The following is a 16,400-nucleotide window of genomic DNA, read 5'->3' as shown; positions in this document are numbered from 1 at the left end:
AGATATTACTACCCTCGAGGACCTCCTTTTCAAATTCCTTCCTATCTGCTTATATTCTCTCCTCAGAATTTCATCCTTATCTCTTCATATGTCATTAGTTCTAATGTGTACATTGACCTTTTCTAGTCCCTCTCCCCTTTGAGAATATTCTGCACCCTTTCCGATATATCCTTAATCTGGGCACCAGTGAGGTAGCACATCATCTGATTTCTCACTGTCAGCTGCAGAAACGCCTATCTGTGCCTTTGACTAAAGAGTCCCCTATCACAATCACAGTCTCCATACCAGAACCCTGGCTGTTCGTGTTACATTCCCCTGGGAGTCCATCACCCCCACATTTTCCTGGGATAGCCACAGGAGACTTCTGCACTACCTTTCTCCCTATCCTATCTTTCCTGGAGGTAAGCCATCTTCCTGACTGTATCTTCAGGTTATCTCTCTTCTTGCAACTGCCATCCATCACCCCTCCTAAATCCTGTAAACTCTTCATTACCACTTCAGCCGGTCCATATCATCCAGTAGGATTTGCAACCAAACACACTTGCTGTAGACATAATCATCAGTAACGTGGAAATTATCCCTAATCTCCCATATGCAATAAGAAGAGCACATCACTCTACTAAAGGCCATTTTTGCATCTTAACAATCTTCATACACAAAAAATAGCATAGTCTTGCTGTGCTAAAAAACACTGCTCCAGACTAACTTAGTATCTATGTTTTTATATTTTTTAAAGTTTAAAAGACAGATCTCAATAAAAACATATAATCAAAAAAGGACCCATTTTACTCACTATTCTAAATTTACAAAATAAAAAGTAAGGTTATACTTTAAAACTAGACATTTAACTGCTCTCCTGCTGTGAGCTCCCCCACATAAGTTTCTCCAAGGTCAGCTGTGAATTTTGCTATTTGTTCATTTTTCTTAGAACCAATTCTGATGTCCAGAGATACTTAAAATCAAACAGCCGAGGCAGTCAGCTGGAAAATTCACTGCTGAATCAGACAGCAGTGCAGGTTTATTTTTCCATTTGATTCACTTCACTGTGGTCACAACCTATGTCTCTCTTCCTCCTTTTTACATTACATTACATTAGATTACAGGGTGGAAACAGGCCCTTCGGCCCAACAAGTCCACACCGACCCGCCGAAGCGAAACCCACCCATACCCCTACATTTACCCCTTACCTAACACTAGGGGCAATTTAGTATGGCCAATTCACCTAACCTGCACATCTTTGGACTGTGGGAGGAAACCGGAGCACCCGGAGGAAACCCACGCAGACACGGGGAGAACGTGCAAACTCCACACAGTCAGTCGCCTGAGTCGGGAATTGAACCCGGGTCTCTGGCACTGCGAGGCAGCAGTGCTAACCACTGTGCCACCGTGCCGCCCATGAATAATGGCCATGCCTGTGACATCCACATCCCATGCGCAAATAAACAAAAACAAATTATGGAATTTCATTCTTTTAAATTGTTATTACATCTCTATTACTTACTGAATGTTTTTTCATGTCCTACAATGTAACACATATACTGCCATGAGTGCAGAGTTTGTTAACATGCATGGATGGTGCTGACAGCAAGCCTTCCTGCTTAGACTAACTTTATGAGGATAATTGGCTGGAAAATTACTCAGAATTAACTCCCCAATTTATTACTGGAAAATGTGTTATTTTTTAGATGATAGAATTGAATCATTGGATTACAATAATTGAATTCAGTTTTCTTTCCATAGAGAGTCCAAATCATTCGTGAAGCATCAAGTATAAGGACACTTGCTGCGACATTTCAGCCACATCAAGATAGTCTTCTGTAAAATCATGTTGAGCTCACGGATGTGAAGAGACCTTAAACTGCACCAGATGAGTCATGCTATCCTTCTGCTGCTACTGAAGAAACTTCAGATGGATCTTCATTGGCAGAAGTTACTGGCCATATTGAAGAACTTAATTTATAATTACCTGTTTTGTGTTAACACTCGTCTCTCTGGTAGAAAATTTTGATTGTTTTATGTAAGTCACCACAGATATTCCAAGGAGGATAAATTGATTGTCAGGAGCAATGATGAAGGAAACAGTGCCAATCAAATACTTTTGTCTAATGGCAGGGTAATCAGGTCAGTCACATCCCTGGGCAGCGACATTACAGTTACAGAGCAGAATTTCACAGGAATGAGAAAGGGGACATATCGTTCGCCCAACAACCCTCACCCCTCCACCAACAGAATAAATTTGATCCTAATCAGCCATCACCTTTAGGTCAGTGGTACCCCAGTCCTCCATCACCAGCACAAACCTCACTGCACCTAGCCCTGTGAGGTAAGATTTGTACCTCTGTCCTTCAGTGGGAGGAGTTCCTGTCTATGCGAGCTGCTGGCCAATCTACAGGGGTTGTTGAAACAATTCTGAGTTTCAAAGTGGATTATTTAAAGTTTAATGTGTTCTAAATATTCTTTGTATAGGACAGAACTATAGACTGTATGCGGCTCAGAATTAGGCCATTTCACCTATCATCTCTTCAGATACTGATTGCATTCACCTTGACAATCTTGGTTGACCTTGCTTCCACCCCAAGTCTCAGGCCATGTAATCCAGGTCCTAACATTTATTGCAGGAAAATCTTTTCCAGTGTCGCCATTCTTTTGCCAAAGGTTTGCTGTCAGATTCATGATGCAGAGCAGAAATTTCCCTCACATGAATGTATGTTTTGGGAAAAGCAATGCCATTGGCCAGAATCATAGCCGGAGCAATGTGGGTTCCAGTGAGACATGTGGCAGAATCGGACAAGAAATCCAGTGAGACCCAGCTTAATGGTGGGAACACTCCTTGTTGCCTTTTACACTTGTCACAAGAGATGCGGTATGTTTCTTACTGAGTGGTGCTGACATGTCAATTAAGAGGACAATTGATTGTTAAACATCTTGTTGATGACCCAACTTGTCTCATTAATATTCCAATTCCTGTCTTAACAAACTCAACAAACAAGCTAGACATCAAGAAACCTTGACATGGACAAGCAGCTCGCTACTTACTCCAAATAACCTCCATGTTACTTCCACCCGAACTGCAACTCAGTTCTTTACACACCTGTCACCACAGCCCTCAGCCATGGACATTGGCATTTGGTATGTGTCAAATCCACATGACCATCTTTCAATACATTTGTAAACTGCTTAGGAAGCATACGACTGACTCTCATTGCAGGGACACACTGGCATCAAGCATTGAAAAGCTGCAAAAGGGACTGCAAAACTATGTACCCATGGCCAGGCACCCAAATTATGGATTGAACCTGGTTGCATCTTTGGACTGTTCACTTGCTGTATTAGCACTCATTCAGTCTCACCCACATACTCATGCTGTCCATCCCTAGCATTGCCTTGCTATGCCACGCCTGTTTGTACATTGACACTTCAACGTGAGCCAAAGGCTATCAGTATTGCTGTATTAAAGTCTCTTGAATGCAGACACACAGACAGATTGCTTGTCATGACCAGATGGAGCCCAGCTTGCTTTCTATTCTCTAGATGTGAAATGCTATTAGAAAATGGCTAGGTGGGCAGAGTAATTATCAGTTTGACAGATGAAAGTGCTCACATTCAGATTTGTCCAATTGTTTGCCTGGATGTGATATTTCTCTACTGGACAGTGACAGGTTGTGGGTTTCCAGTGGGCATTGAGAACAGGGTACTTAGAATGTAACAATGGAGTGTGGTGTGATGATTAAACAGTGAAAGAATAGGGTGGCATTTGCAAGGGAGTATCAGCCTTACTGCTATCTGCCATGGGCATTGTGCCTTTGTGGCTATTGTGCCATGATAATACCAGTGAAGAACAACACTGGATTGCCAACAATTGTTCAGGTGAACGATGGTGCAGGTGCACGGGATGGGTAAGGGTGTAAATTCATCGGTTGTCTTTGAGCAGATATCTACCGTGGCAATTTGTTCTGGGAACGGCATGTGGTAAGATAGGGCAATACCAGATACTGCCAGACCTGTTGAGATATTGAGGTAGGTTTAGTAAGATGCGGTGGGAAATCTTGCTAGGTTTTGCAGCAAAATCTTTCCGTGAACATGACACAGCTAAAAACATATAAGACTTGTCCCATTGTCGATCTTCCCTGTCATAAAATCCATTCCCTAGCCACTGATCACATCTCTTTCCCTGTCAACTGTCTGAGACTGACTCATATTTAATTGTGAGATGAGCATCCAACCTCATATCACATCTTCATGAAGACTTTCTATATCTACCTCAATAACGTCTTCTGACTAACCTGTAACTCAGTTGATCTGCCACTGAAACTCTATTCAATGTCTTTATTATCTGCAGATATGCCTATTATTTGAAAGTCCTTGTCAACATCCAAGACATCGAACTCTGTTACCTGCACCATAACATGTTCCAAATCCTTTTCACCCATCTCCACCGTACTCACTAAAATTCAGTCAGAGTCATAGCAATGTACAGCAGGGAAACAGACCCTTTGGTCCAACTCATCCATACTGACTAGATATCCCAATCCAATCTAGTCCCAGCTGCCAGCACCCGGCCCATAACCCTCTAAATCCTTCCTATTCATATATCCATCCAGACGCCTTTAAATGTTGCAATTGTACTAGCTTCCACCACTTCCTCTGGTAGCCCATTCCACACACGCACCATCCTCTGCGTGAAAAAGTTGCCCCTCTTTTATATCTTTCCCTTCTCACCTTAAACCTATGCCCTCTAGTTCTGGACTTCCCCACCCCAGGGAAAAGACCTAGTCTATTTACTCGATCCATGTTCTCAAATTCTTATTCTTCCTTTTTAAATCCTTGCATGGTCTTAAAACATCTTACTGTTTGAATCTCCTCCAACCACACAACTTCCTATTAAATCTTAACACCATTAATTCTTTGCTCTTGAGCATCTTTTAATCTTTCTACCGTAAAACTGAAGTGGGAGATGGCATGGAGCAGGGTGACACCAGGCACACGGACACACAAGATGGCCACTGAGCCATAAGTTGGCCACTTGACACAACAGATGGCCGCTGGACCACCTTATGGAGAGAGACAGCAGAGCAAACACAGACATGCCTGGGGCCACAAGAATGCCAGCACAATGCACTCATAACCCAGTTGATTAGTTTAAGGCAGATAGGGGAGAGGGAATACACATCAGTAGCATAAACTGCCCGCTGAAGTGTCTTGGTCCAGCCTCTAAAAGAAATGTTAACAGTTTGATATGGATTCAATATAGAGCGATAATAGACAGGGCTGCCGTAATCGTCCTTCTCAGGAAGAGCGATTAGCGCCCATTATTATAGTAATAGACTTCCGCGCAGACATTGAAACTGACAATGCCTATGCTGAAACTGACAATGGCTGCGCTGAAATTAACAAAGGCTGCGCTGGAATTGACGATGACTGCACCAGAACTATTAACGATTCTGCAATGTTTACAATAAGCCATGTTATAGAGACAATAACCTCATCACTGACCTATTATATCATAAAATGTATAAAAGTATCTTGACATGTGCTCCGGGGGGAAGAGAAGGATCACAGCTGACATTTGTGCTGTTAGTGTCTTTCTCTCCCTGGAGCTCCAGTATTTCCTTGTACAATAAACTCTATCGTTGAGTTCAGCCACCAGCCTCATTAAGTTCCTCCCAGTATTTCCAGTCAGTGAAAAGAATAAAATAATAATTAAATCTCTCAAAAAATTGAGAGGCAGTTTGAACCAGTGATAAATAGGAACAACACCAAAGATTAGTGTAAGCGTACGACATAAGGCAAGCCTATCAATTTCATACAATCTATTGCATTTTAGTACATACATGCTTCAATATTTCTAAGAATTTGTACAAAATAAACTTTGAAAGTGTATTTCAGAATAATATTGATCTTGAAATATATTTTATATCTTTTAAGTTCCTTACAAGGGCTTTAACTTGAAGATCTTAACTTTACAAGAGACTACAACCAGATTTAATATTTATGCCTGAATTTGTGACCTTACCAGCAACATTTGGATTCTACAGTTTGAGTCTGCTGCGGACCTAATGCTTAATGTGTAAAATATCCTTCTTGACCAGAAAGCTAATATGATCACAAAAATGGATCATTATCCAGAATTAGTGGCTGACATTTCAGACATTTAAGTACAAAATGTAAAAGAAAAACAAACATATCAAAAGATAGCTAAGGATGTAATTTCATTGGCTGTCTAAATTTCCACTGTGGATTACACGCTGCTACCTGAGAACAAATAGAAGTAGAAGCTGAAGGATATGACATGCTGTCTCTGCTCTGCAGTTTTATGGATGAATGGCTGTGTCAATTCAGCACAGCAATGTTTATCATTCCAAGGGTCAGTGATCTGTTTTAAGACTGAAGTAAGACAGAAGTGAACTGACATTAAAATTTATCTCATTAAGCACTTGGGAATGATTCAAACATTTTGAACTACAGATGTGATGGGTTCTGTTTTAAACATTGCCTAAGAAACAGTCCAATAGAAGCTAATGGGACTATCAAATCTTGTGTCAAGCTTATATTTTTCATATCATAATGCCAACAGGAATGGCCAGTACCTCACGTCCTGTTTACCCTAACTATTTGGGCTTGCTTTCTAAAGGTCAGTTCTTTGCAGTTACTAATGTAGCACAACCGGCACCAGAGTGTTGCAGCTTCTCATATCTGCCAGGGTTTTATTGAAAGCATGAAAGGTATTGTAACAATCAGCAGCTTACACACCATCCGTTCACTGAACTTTCACCACACATCTCTGAGCTTTTCAGCCTTATGTCCTTGTTTAAGACAAGGAGTGTTGCTGAACAAAGAAACCTTGGAGCGCAGGTTCATTGTTCTTTAAAGTGGAGTTGCAAGTAGATTGGATAGTGATGAAGGCATTTGGTATGCCTGCCTTTATTGGTCAGTGCATTGTGTATAGGAGTTGGGAGGTCATGTTGTGGTTGTACATGACATTTGTCAAGCCACTGTAAGAATACTGTGTGCAATTCAAGTCTCCCTGCTATCGGAAGGATGTTGTGAAACTTGAAAAGGTTCAGAAAGGATTCCTGAGGATGTTGCCACTGTTCGATTGTTTGAGCTATACAGAGAGACTGAATAGGTGGGGCTATTTTCTCTGGAGCATTCGTGGCTGACGGGTGACCTTGTGGAAGTTTATAAAATCGTAAGGGGCATGGATAGAGTAAATAGACAAAGTCTTTTCCCCTCCAAAACTAGAGAGCACAGGTTTAAGGTGAGAGGGGAAAGATTTAAAACAGACCTAACAGTCAACTTTTCACGCAGCGGGTGGTATGTGTATGGAAAATGAGCTGTCAGAGGAAGTGGTGGAGGCTAGTATGATTGCAACATTTAAAAGACATCAGGATGGATGTATGAATAGGAAGGATTTAGAGGGATATGGGCCAAGTGCTGGCAAATGGTACTGTATATGGTCAGCATGGATGAGTTGGACCTAAGGGTCTGCTGTGCTGTACATCTCTTTGATTCTGAGAAGAAACCATGGGATGTTTCACCTAAAGGTGGTCAAAAGAACTTCGGCAGACAATATTTCAAGGGAGAGATGGTATTCAAAACACTGAACTGTGATCTCCTGTAGTTTGTGGCCCAGACTGTGGACATTATCTAAGTCAAAAGAAAGACAGTCCTGAATGAAAAGCATGCTTGTGTTTTGCCCTTCCAGCAATACACATGAAGGGGTTAGAAACCAATTTGAAACCCATGGTCTGATTTGTGATACTAGGCTGGCCTGGGCTGCTTTACATTACACTGTACTGATGTGTGCTGTGACATTAGATTCTCATTTAGCACCAATTAAGAAGATTTTCAGTGTACAGCTCAGATTGCAGATGGTAAAGTTTAGCAGGGCATCTTTCTTTGGTTCATTATGAATGCATGATAGCCTTGTATTCAATGTTATGTCTTTGTAACTATCAATGATCCTGTCTCACAGCCAACTAAATATCCAGTGATTTTACAATATTGAATATTTATTTGACAAAATAACCAACTTATGAATTGGATTGAGCAAGGTGTTGAGTACTGGTGGTGGTGTTACCTTTATTGTTAAATCATATCTTGGTCTCATATTGTTTTTCACGCAAAAAAACTGTTAGCTGTCTTTAGATATTACATGGAGACAAGCTCCAGAATTCTGTTTTGAGAGGAACAGCACGATAGGTCAGGCAGCATCCGAGGAACATGAGAATTGACATTTCAGGCATCCTGTTGTCTATTGAGATGTAATCACCTTTTAATCTTGTACTCATCGATCTATGTTAGCTACAAAATTGGGAAAGTATTGATTTTAAAATTATTTTCCCTCATTTCAAGTCCTTGTGTAGTTTTACATCTCCTTGTTTCTGTAATTTATAAACTCTCTGGAACCCTCTTTGCAAATTGACATCCCTTTAAAACTAACCTGTCTTCCAATTTCCTGTGTAGCATGAATTCTGATTTCACTGCTGGTTACAGCAGTTTTTCACATTTCTCGTAAATAAAGATAAAGAGAAAGTACAAGTAAGGTCACAGGAATCACTGAGTTCATGTTGTGCCATTGAACGAACTTCAAAGAATTACCTGGTGCCATATACTCCTTACTATCAACACAATGTCTGGAGACCAATGTTTTGGTCTCAGAAAGCATGACAATCAGCTTTCAGATGAAGGTGGACAGGCGGACAACTGTCATCCTGATATCATGAGTAGCTGCCCAGTGGTCATTGCTCCAAAGGATTCAGACAAGTGATTGATACAGCATAAACAAGCAGCCCCTACATAAAGGGCATATCAGCAAGTGGTCAGGGCCAGGTGGCAGTTCTCAGCAGGAAGTTGTCTTCCTCAGATAGAAGATGGACCAGAAATTACTGAGGCAAGAAACTAAAAAGAATAACACTTAAGATAAAGAACATAAGCTGCCTTCATAACCTGATTGAGATTGACACCTCTGCACCAACAGCCTGTTATTTAATTGGCTCACTGAAGCTCCCCAATTGACACATATTGTATATTCCTCTTTGTCTAATTTATTAACATTTCACATTTAAATATCTCTTCTTAACAAGTTTAATAAATGATCTGAAATTTCCTTTATAAATGCTCAAATGTCTACATCAGAAACAGTGATCACAGATCTTTGACATCTAGCAGACCTGCTCCAGTTTCAAATCTCTTGAGATCCTTCTGCTTCCTTATTTTCTTGTAAATATTTTTACTGCAAAAAAAGATTTTGAATTTTTTACAAAATTGTAAAATTACTACAAAATAATATAACAATTTTATAATATAACAATAACTGTAAACAAACTACTACACTACTCCACAAACAGTTTTAAAAAAAGGATAAAGAAACAAAAACTTACCCATACTACAATTCAATAAATACATTAAACAAAAATAACTAAATAAATCGGACTGAACCAAGGTAAATTAAATTTAGTTACAACATTCAGCGCAACCCCACCCAAGCTGCCCATCACCAGGAGCATCAGTTGGCATACCCGTATTTGTTTGGAATTCTTCCTTCCAGGGGTCCCCGGCCTGTCAGACATAGTCCTCGTGGCTCACAAAGGCCCTGACCAATATAGCTGACAAGTCTGCGTCTATATAGTTCAAAAAGGGCCACCATGTCTTGCAGAAGAGTTCCATTTTCTGGTGCACCATATTTGTAAGTAAGTCCAGGGGAATGTGCTCCATAACTAAGTTACAGCACCCAGAGAGTCCTGGGGGGTTTTCTGACACCCAACTCATCAGGATGTTCTTCCTCGCACAATATGAAAGAATATTAAACAGTTTCTTCCCATGCGCATCCAAAGAGCGAAGACTTGACAGACCCAAGAGGAAGGACACTGGATCTATTTTGACCTCGGTTCCCAAGATCCTTTCCAAAACACTCGCTATAGTGCCCCAACAGCTACAAAGCTTGAGGCATGACCACAAGCAATGAGTAAGAGTACCATTTATCTGTTTTACATTTAGGGCACATCAGAGACGCTCCTGTCTTAAATTTTGCAAGCCACTCTGGTGCCAGATAAGCCCCGTTCAGTTGCATAGCCTGCGTCCTATTACAAATTGAAATCTTCCTTACATTCTCCTAAATATCCTCCCACGCCTCTGACAAGATCTCTACCCCCAATTCCTGAGTCCAGATCCCGCACAGCTGCTCAATGTCCTTCAATATACTACCTCCCAATAAATGATAGAGGGTGCTGACCGAGAGAGTACCCACAAATTGAAGTACTCTTCTCTCCACATCAGACTTACAGGGACTAACCATTAATGTAGTTTTTTTCTGTATAAAGTCCCTAATCTGAAAATAACAAAAAAGGACCCTCCTAGACAGTTCATACTTCTGGCTCAGCTGCTGGAAAGACATCAGGACCTCCCCATCAAATAAATCTCCCAAACAGGAGACTCTTCTAGACTCCCAGACCCTAAAGCCAGAATCCATTGATCCCGGCCGGATTCCTAACATTCCTACTATGGCAGGAAAAGGGGAAGTTTTTTGTAAATTGCCCTCGCTTTGTTGCATCATTTTCCATGCTTTAACTGTGTTAAGGACAATCGGATTTCTGCAATGCTCCATTACAGTCCTCATCAAATAACAACAAATTAATGAGGGGCCATTTTGCCTGGGAAGCCTCGATGTCCAGCCAAATTGACCACAGTTCCTGGTAAGCGCAATCAGCCACATAGGATAATAGGGAACTTAATTGATATTTCTTAAAAGTAGCGAGTTTTGAGAAGATTTGTAGCTAAGGTTGAGGTTCTGAATGTAGGTTTGCTCACTGAGCTAGAAGGTACATTTTCAGATGTTTCGTCACCATACTAGGTAACACCTTCAGTGAGTCTCCAGATGAAGCACTGCTGATGATTCCTGCTTTCTATTTATATGTTTAGGTTTCTTTGGGTTCGTGATGTCATTTCCTGTGGTGATATCATTTCCTGTTCTTTTTCTTAGGGGGTGGTAAATGGGGTCCAACTCAATGTTGTTGATAGAGTTCCGGTTGGAATGCCATGCTTCTAAGAATTCTTGTGTGTGTCTCTGTTTGGCTTGTCCTAGGATGGATGTGTTGTCCCAGTCGATGTGGTGTCCTTCCTTATCAGTATAAAGGATATTGGTGAGAGAGAGGGTCATGTCGTTTTGTGGCTAGTTTTCTGCCTGTTTATCCAAACACTACATTGGAATGTAGTGTAAACAGGAATCATCAGCATTGCTTTATCCAGAGGTTCACTGAAGATGTTGCCTAGACAAAACATCTGAAAATGAACCTTCCAGTTCAGCGAGCAATCCTACATCCATTTCTTACAACCTGAAAAGTCCACAACCCCCATCCCCTGGAGGAGGTGCAATTTGGCAAGGTTAATAAGAGGCCACCTATGATGCCAGATAAAAGAACTGAGCCAACTGCTAAGCCTAATTGCTTCCCTTGGCAACTTCAAAGGGAGCATTTGCATGGGATATAATAAATGAAGAAGAACATTCATTTTGACCAGAGCTATTCTACCCAACCAGGATATTGGAAGATCCTCCCAGTGCTGAAGTCCTGAATGACCTTCTCTAGCATCTGCACAAAGTTAGCTTTGTATAATTGATCAAAGGCCAGAGCTATAAAAATGCCTAAATACAGGAAACCTCCCTGTGGCCACCTGAAAAGGAATTGGATTCCACTCCAAAGATCGGGTACTCTTGACAAGATCCTCCACAGGCATGGCCTCCAACTTTATAAAATTAATTTTATACCCTGAGAAAGAGCCAAATAGATTAATTACTTATATTAAACAGGGCACAGATATCATCAGCTTAGCTAGAAAAAGAAGAACGTCATCTGCATAAAGGGTGATCTTATGCCCTCCTGATCCTACCTCTGAGGCAATTATATTGGGGTTCCACCAGATAGCCTCTGCCAATGGCTCAATCACCAATGTAAACAGCAGCAGTGAAAGGGGGCACCCTTGTAGGCTGCCTCTACCAATGAGAAAATTGTCAGACCTTATTGCATTAGTGAGAACTGCTGCCTTAGGGTCACTATATAACACTGCCACCCACCTGGCAAAGACCTCTCCAAAACCAAACCGTTCCAAGACATAAAAGAGGTACGGCCACTCCACCCAGTCAAAGGCTTTCTCTGCATCTAGGGAGCTGAAAATGTGTTGCTGGAAAAGCGCAGCAGGTCAGGCAACATCCAAGGAGCATGAGAATCGACGTTTCAGGCATGAGCCCTTCTTCAGGAACCATATTTCCATGATTCCTGAAGAAGGGCTCATGCCCGAAATGTCGAATCTCCTGCTCCTTGGATGTTGCCTGACCTGCTGCGCTTTTCCAGCAACACATTTTCAGCTCTGATCTCCAGCATCTGCAGTCTTCACTTTCTCCTCTGTATCTAGGGAGACTACCAAGCCCGGAATCGACCCTTGCTGGCATACCTGAACCATATTTAATACTCTTCTAATGTTATTAGAGGACCTGTGACCTCTAATAAAACCTGCCTGGTCCTCCTTTACGATGGACGGAAAGGTCTTCTCCAACCTCAACACCAGCACTATCAACAAAATTTTAAAATCCATGTTTAATAGCAATTAAGTACAATCCTCTGGGGCTTTCCCTCTTTTGAGAATAAGGGAGATATTTGCTTCTCTCAGAGAGGATGAGAGGCAGTCTTGACTGCATGAATAATTGTATATATCCAACATTGGCCCGGCCAGTATATCTATGAACTCCTTATAAAACTCACTCCGAAATCCATCTGAGCTGGGCCCTTTACCACTCTAGAGCTGCGTCACTGCCTCCTGTATCTCTTGGATTGTCAGAGGGGCATTCAAAAGAGATGCCTGCTCTGAAGTTACACCTGGGAGGTCCAAGGTCTTAAAAAAAGACTCCATCTTTGTCAATCTATTCTCACAGCCCTCCGACCGGTACAACTCAGAGTAGAACTTCCCGAATGCAGCGTTAATCTTTTTGGAATCGCAAGTGAGAATACCAGCACACTCTCTGATGGATGAGATAGAATGGGGGGCACTCTTCTTTCTGGCCAGGCACACCAGATATCTCCCTGATTTATCACCAAAGTCAAATAATCGCTGTTTCACAAAGGAAATCTCCCTCTTTGCTGTCTGGGTGAGCGCAGCATTCAGAGCAGCCCTGAGGGCTGTAATCCACTGCAACTTGGTTACAGATAGTCTGTTAAAGTATGCTGTCTCAGCTGCCTTCAGCCGGGCCTTGAGCGTACATTGCTGCTCTCCCCTCTGCTGCTTCCAGGTCACCGAGTAAGAAATAATCAAACCCCTTGCATGGGTCTTGGCAGTCTCCCAGAGCACCAACAGGTTACTGGCTGGACCCGAATTAATATCCCAAAAAATTTTAAACTCCCGCAGAAAAACTCAGTAAACTTACTGTCCTTCAGGAGGATAGGATCCATGCGCCAATGCCACAAGCCTGTCCCATCACCATCGGCCTTAACCTCCATGTACACTACTGCATGATCAGAAATGGCTATGTTCCCAATTGTGTAGGACAGCACCGAATCCAAAAAGGTCGATGGAGTAAAAAACATGTCACTCCTAGTGTAGAACTTGTGTGGATTAGAGAAAAAGGTGAAGTCCCTACCCTCGAGGTGAAGACATCTCCACACATCCACCAACCCCAGGTCCCCACTCTGGTCCACCAGTTGCCTAGATTGCGGGTATATGCCCATGAGATCCCGAGGCATCCTGTCCACCTCGGGGTCCATAGGTCGGTTAAAGTCTCCACCTATAATCGTATGACACAACCTGGAAAGTGCATCTGTTAAGCATTTGAGGGGGTGTGGCAGGGGGCAACATACGTTCAAAATCCTCTACTCCTCTCCATGTATTAAAGCCTTAAGCATCACAAACCACCCATATTGGTCCTTAATTTGGTCTAACAGCTGAAATGGGAGATTCATTTAAACAAACTATTAGCCAAAGCCATCTGAGACAATCCGTGACCCCCCTTGGAGGAAGAACCCCACTCATAGCGCGCTGAGTGAAAACAATAAACAATTTGCATAAACTTGAAAATACAACTACAAAAGCTGCCAAATCAAAACTTCTAACAACTACTACTACAATGAACCAACATATAAAACAAATAAGAGCAGACTTTCCCCTTTGCCCACAGGGGGCGCTCATACTACCCACTAACCCTTCTAGCTGAAGCCACACCCAAAACCCAGGCAAAACAAGTAAAAAAAAACTACATGCATCTTATAACAAGAAAATTAGAAGTGGGCATTCAGCCCTTCCCAACCATAATCTGACCCAAGTCAATCCTGGTGAAACAGCTCCCCGCCCACCGCCTCCCCAACCCATCCCCCTCCATCCCATACTAAGAAAGAGAAACGAAAAGGGAATGGTAGAAAAACAAAGGATAATGGGAGGAGAGAAAGAATGGAGAGGAGAAAGAAAAAAACGGACCCCCCACATATTCAAAGAACAAAAGGTAAATCAGGCAAACCACAGAGAAAACAAAGTGAACACTATTCTCCGTATTATTTGAGCCAGCCAGTCTGTTTTAAGGTCTCCAGGAAGTCCTTTGCCATTTCCGATGAGTCAAAATTAAATATGGATCCTCCGTGGCTGAAATGTACTATTGCTGGATATCTTACAGAGTACTGAATATCTAAATCCCTCAGCCTCCTTTTTACCTCATCAAAGGCCTTCCTCTTGTGGATCATGACCACAGAAAAGTCTTGGAAAAACATAATTCTTGATCCTTTGTATATCAGAGCCTTTGGCTCCTTCCCCAGTGCTCTAGAAGCTTCTAGCATCAATTGTTTATCCCTATAGTGCTGGAGACGCACTAGGACCAGGCAGGGGCACTGGTCCGATCCGGGCTTGGGCACTGCAACCCGATGGGCCCGCTCAACCTGCATCAGGCCCGCCATGACTTCCAGCTTCAAGTACTGTGGGAGCAATCGCACCAAAAAACTGACTAGCTGGCCTCCCTCTTCCCAGTCCAATTAGGTGGATGTTCTTCTGACGCCTCAATTTTCATGGTCGTTGACCTACTCTACAAAGGCCCGTACCTGCTGTCCCAGGACCTGGACCTGGACCCGACCCGCCGGGGATTCTGCTGCAGTTTCAGAAGCCGCGGTCTGCTGTTCCACTTCCATGACACGCTTCCCGAAATGCTGGGTCTCCTGGTCAGGCTTCTGCAGCGTAACCGAGGTCGGTTCCAGCCTAGTGAAGGTCTCCTCCATTGCTGAATTGATCTTCTCTCAGAGGCTCACGAACTCCGATACCAGGTTCTGCTCCAAGGTAAGTCCCCTGGGACATTCGTGGAAGCCAACGCTGCGGTCACGGGCGTGTCCATAGCTGCAGGGGAATGCCCTGCATGGTGCAATCCTCGCAGTCCTTTTCCCTTGTTCATCTTCCTTGATCAGCAAAACTGACACACAGCAATTCTGGGGATCTAAGACTGCCGAATTTTGCCACAATACCTAAGAAAGGGAGGGTAAATGCACCACTTTTCCTGGGTTATGGTGCAGAGCTCAGCAGGACAGACCTATTGGATCACTGCCATCTTGGATCTCCTCCTTCTGCTTCCCTAATTCTGGATTTTTGTGTTTCCCAGTTTAGGTCCCAAAAGACATCTATTCTATCAATTGCCTTGGCCCTAACACTAGATCTATCAGCTCACATGAGCGGTGTTAGGATGTAGCCGTCAACTCAGTGCTGTGGAGCACAATGAAGGGCAGGACTAAACTGCAGAGCTGGGGCTTTAGGGGTAATAATCAGATTTGCAGCCTTCGCTCCAGGTGGGAACATGTAGGAGTTCAGTAGTGTGGGAGAAAATCCACTACCCTGTCCACCCTCAGCATGGCCACAAAGAACATAAGGAATTATGTCTGCCTAAGCCACAACAGAAACTATCCAGGGTGCCTCAGCCTTGACTGAACAGGCTAACTAGGACACAAGACCGCAAACAGGAGATGACTCAAGCTACTTCCAGACTGAGAAATACATTTCCCAAGACAGCTTGACAATAGACTTCTGGTGCTCAGTAAGCACAACTGCTCCCAAAGCCCTATGGGCAGCCTCACTCCTCACACATACTGGAACTCCACAAAGGATGCTCAGACTGAAAGGCACCAAGGTACCTTGCTTGCTGACTAACCACAATGGAAACCCATTGATGCCTGCACCTACTCTCACAGAGAATCGGAATCTCCTGACTAAATCACGGACTGATTGCTGCTACCGGATGGCTGATTGTCTTCCCATTGATTATGTTTTACTCTTGACTGTACTGTAATTTACACCATATTACTGCACCCCTATAAAACTGCCTGTGCCCATTGCTCGGGGAAGAAAACACTTTGTCTACCTGGACAGACTGTCAGTTCTGTGTCAGCCTA

General features: G+C 42.8%; 1 protein-coding gene across 6 annotated transcripts in view; it reads left to right on the top strand.

Moving 5' to 3' along the window:
* The window catches only part of LOC122557767 (uncharacterized), an 85,368-nt gene extending 77,457 nt beyond the window's left edge, over window positions 1-7,911 (top strand). For all 6 annotated transcript variants that reach the window (XM_087996484.1, XM_087996485.1, XM_087996482.1 and 3 more), the window contains one exon: window positions 1,741-7,911. In XM_087996484.1, coding sequence (XP_087852610.1) covers window positions 1,741-1,760 — 20 coding nt within the window. In that variant the 3' untranslated portion in view covers window positions 1,761-7,911. The remainder of the gene's footprint in view (window positions 1-1,740) is intronic.
* Window positions 7,912-16,400: the final 8,489 nt, after the last annotated feature.

Source organism: Chiloscyllium plagiosum, unplaced genomic scaffold (genome assembly GCF_037043375.1).
Source record: "Chiloscyllium plagiosum isolate Xiang-an unplaced genomic scaffold, Cpla_swu_hap1 HiC_scaffold_18, whole genome shotgun sequence".
Lineage (NCBI taxonomy): Eukaryota > Metazoa > Chordata > Chondrichthyes > Orectolobiformes > Hemiscylliidae > Chiloscyllium > Chiloscyllium plagiosum.
This window is presented reverse-complemented; position numbering and strand designations above follow the sequence as displayed.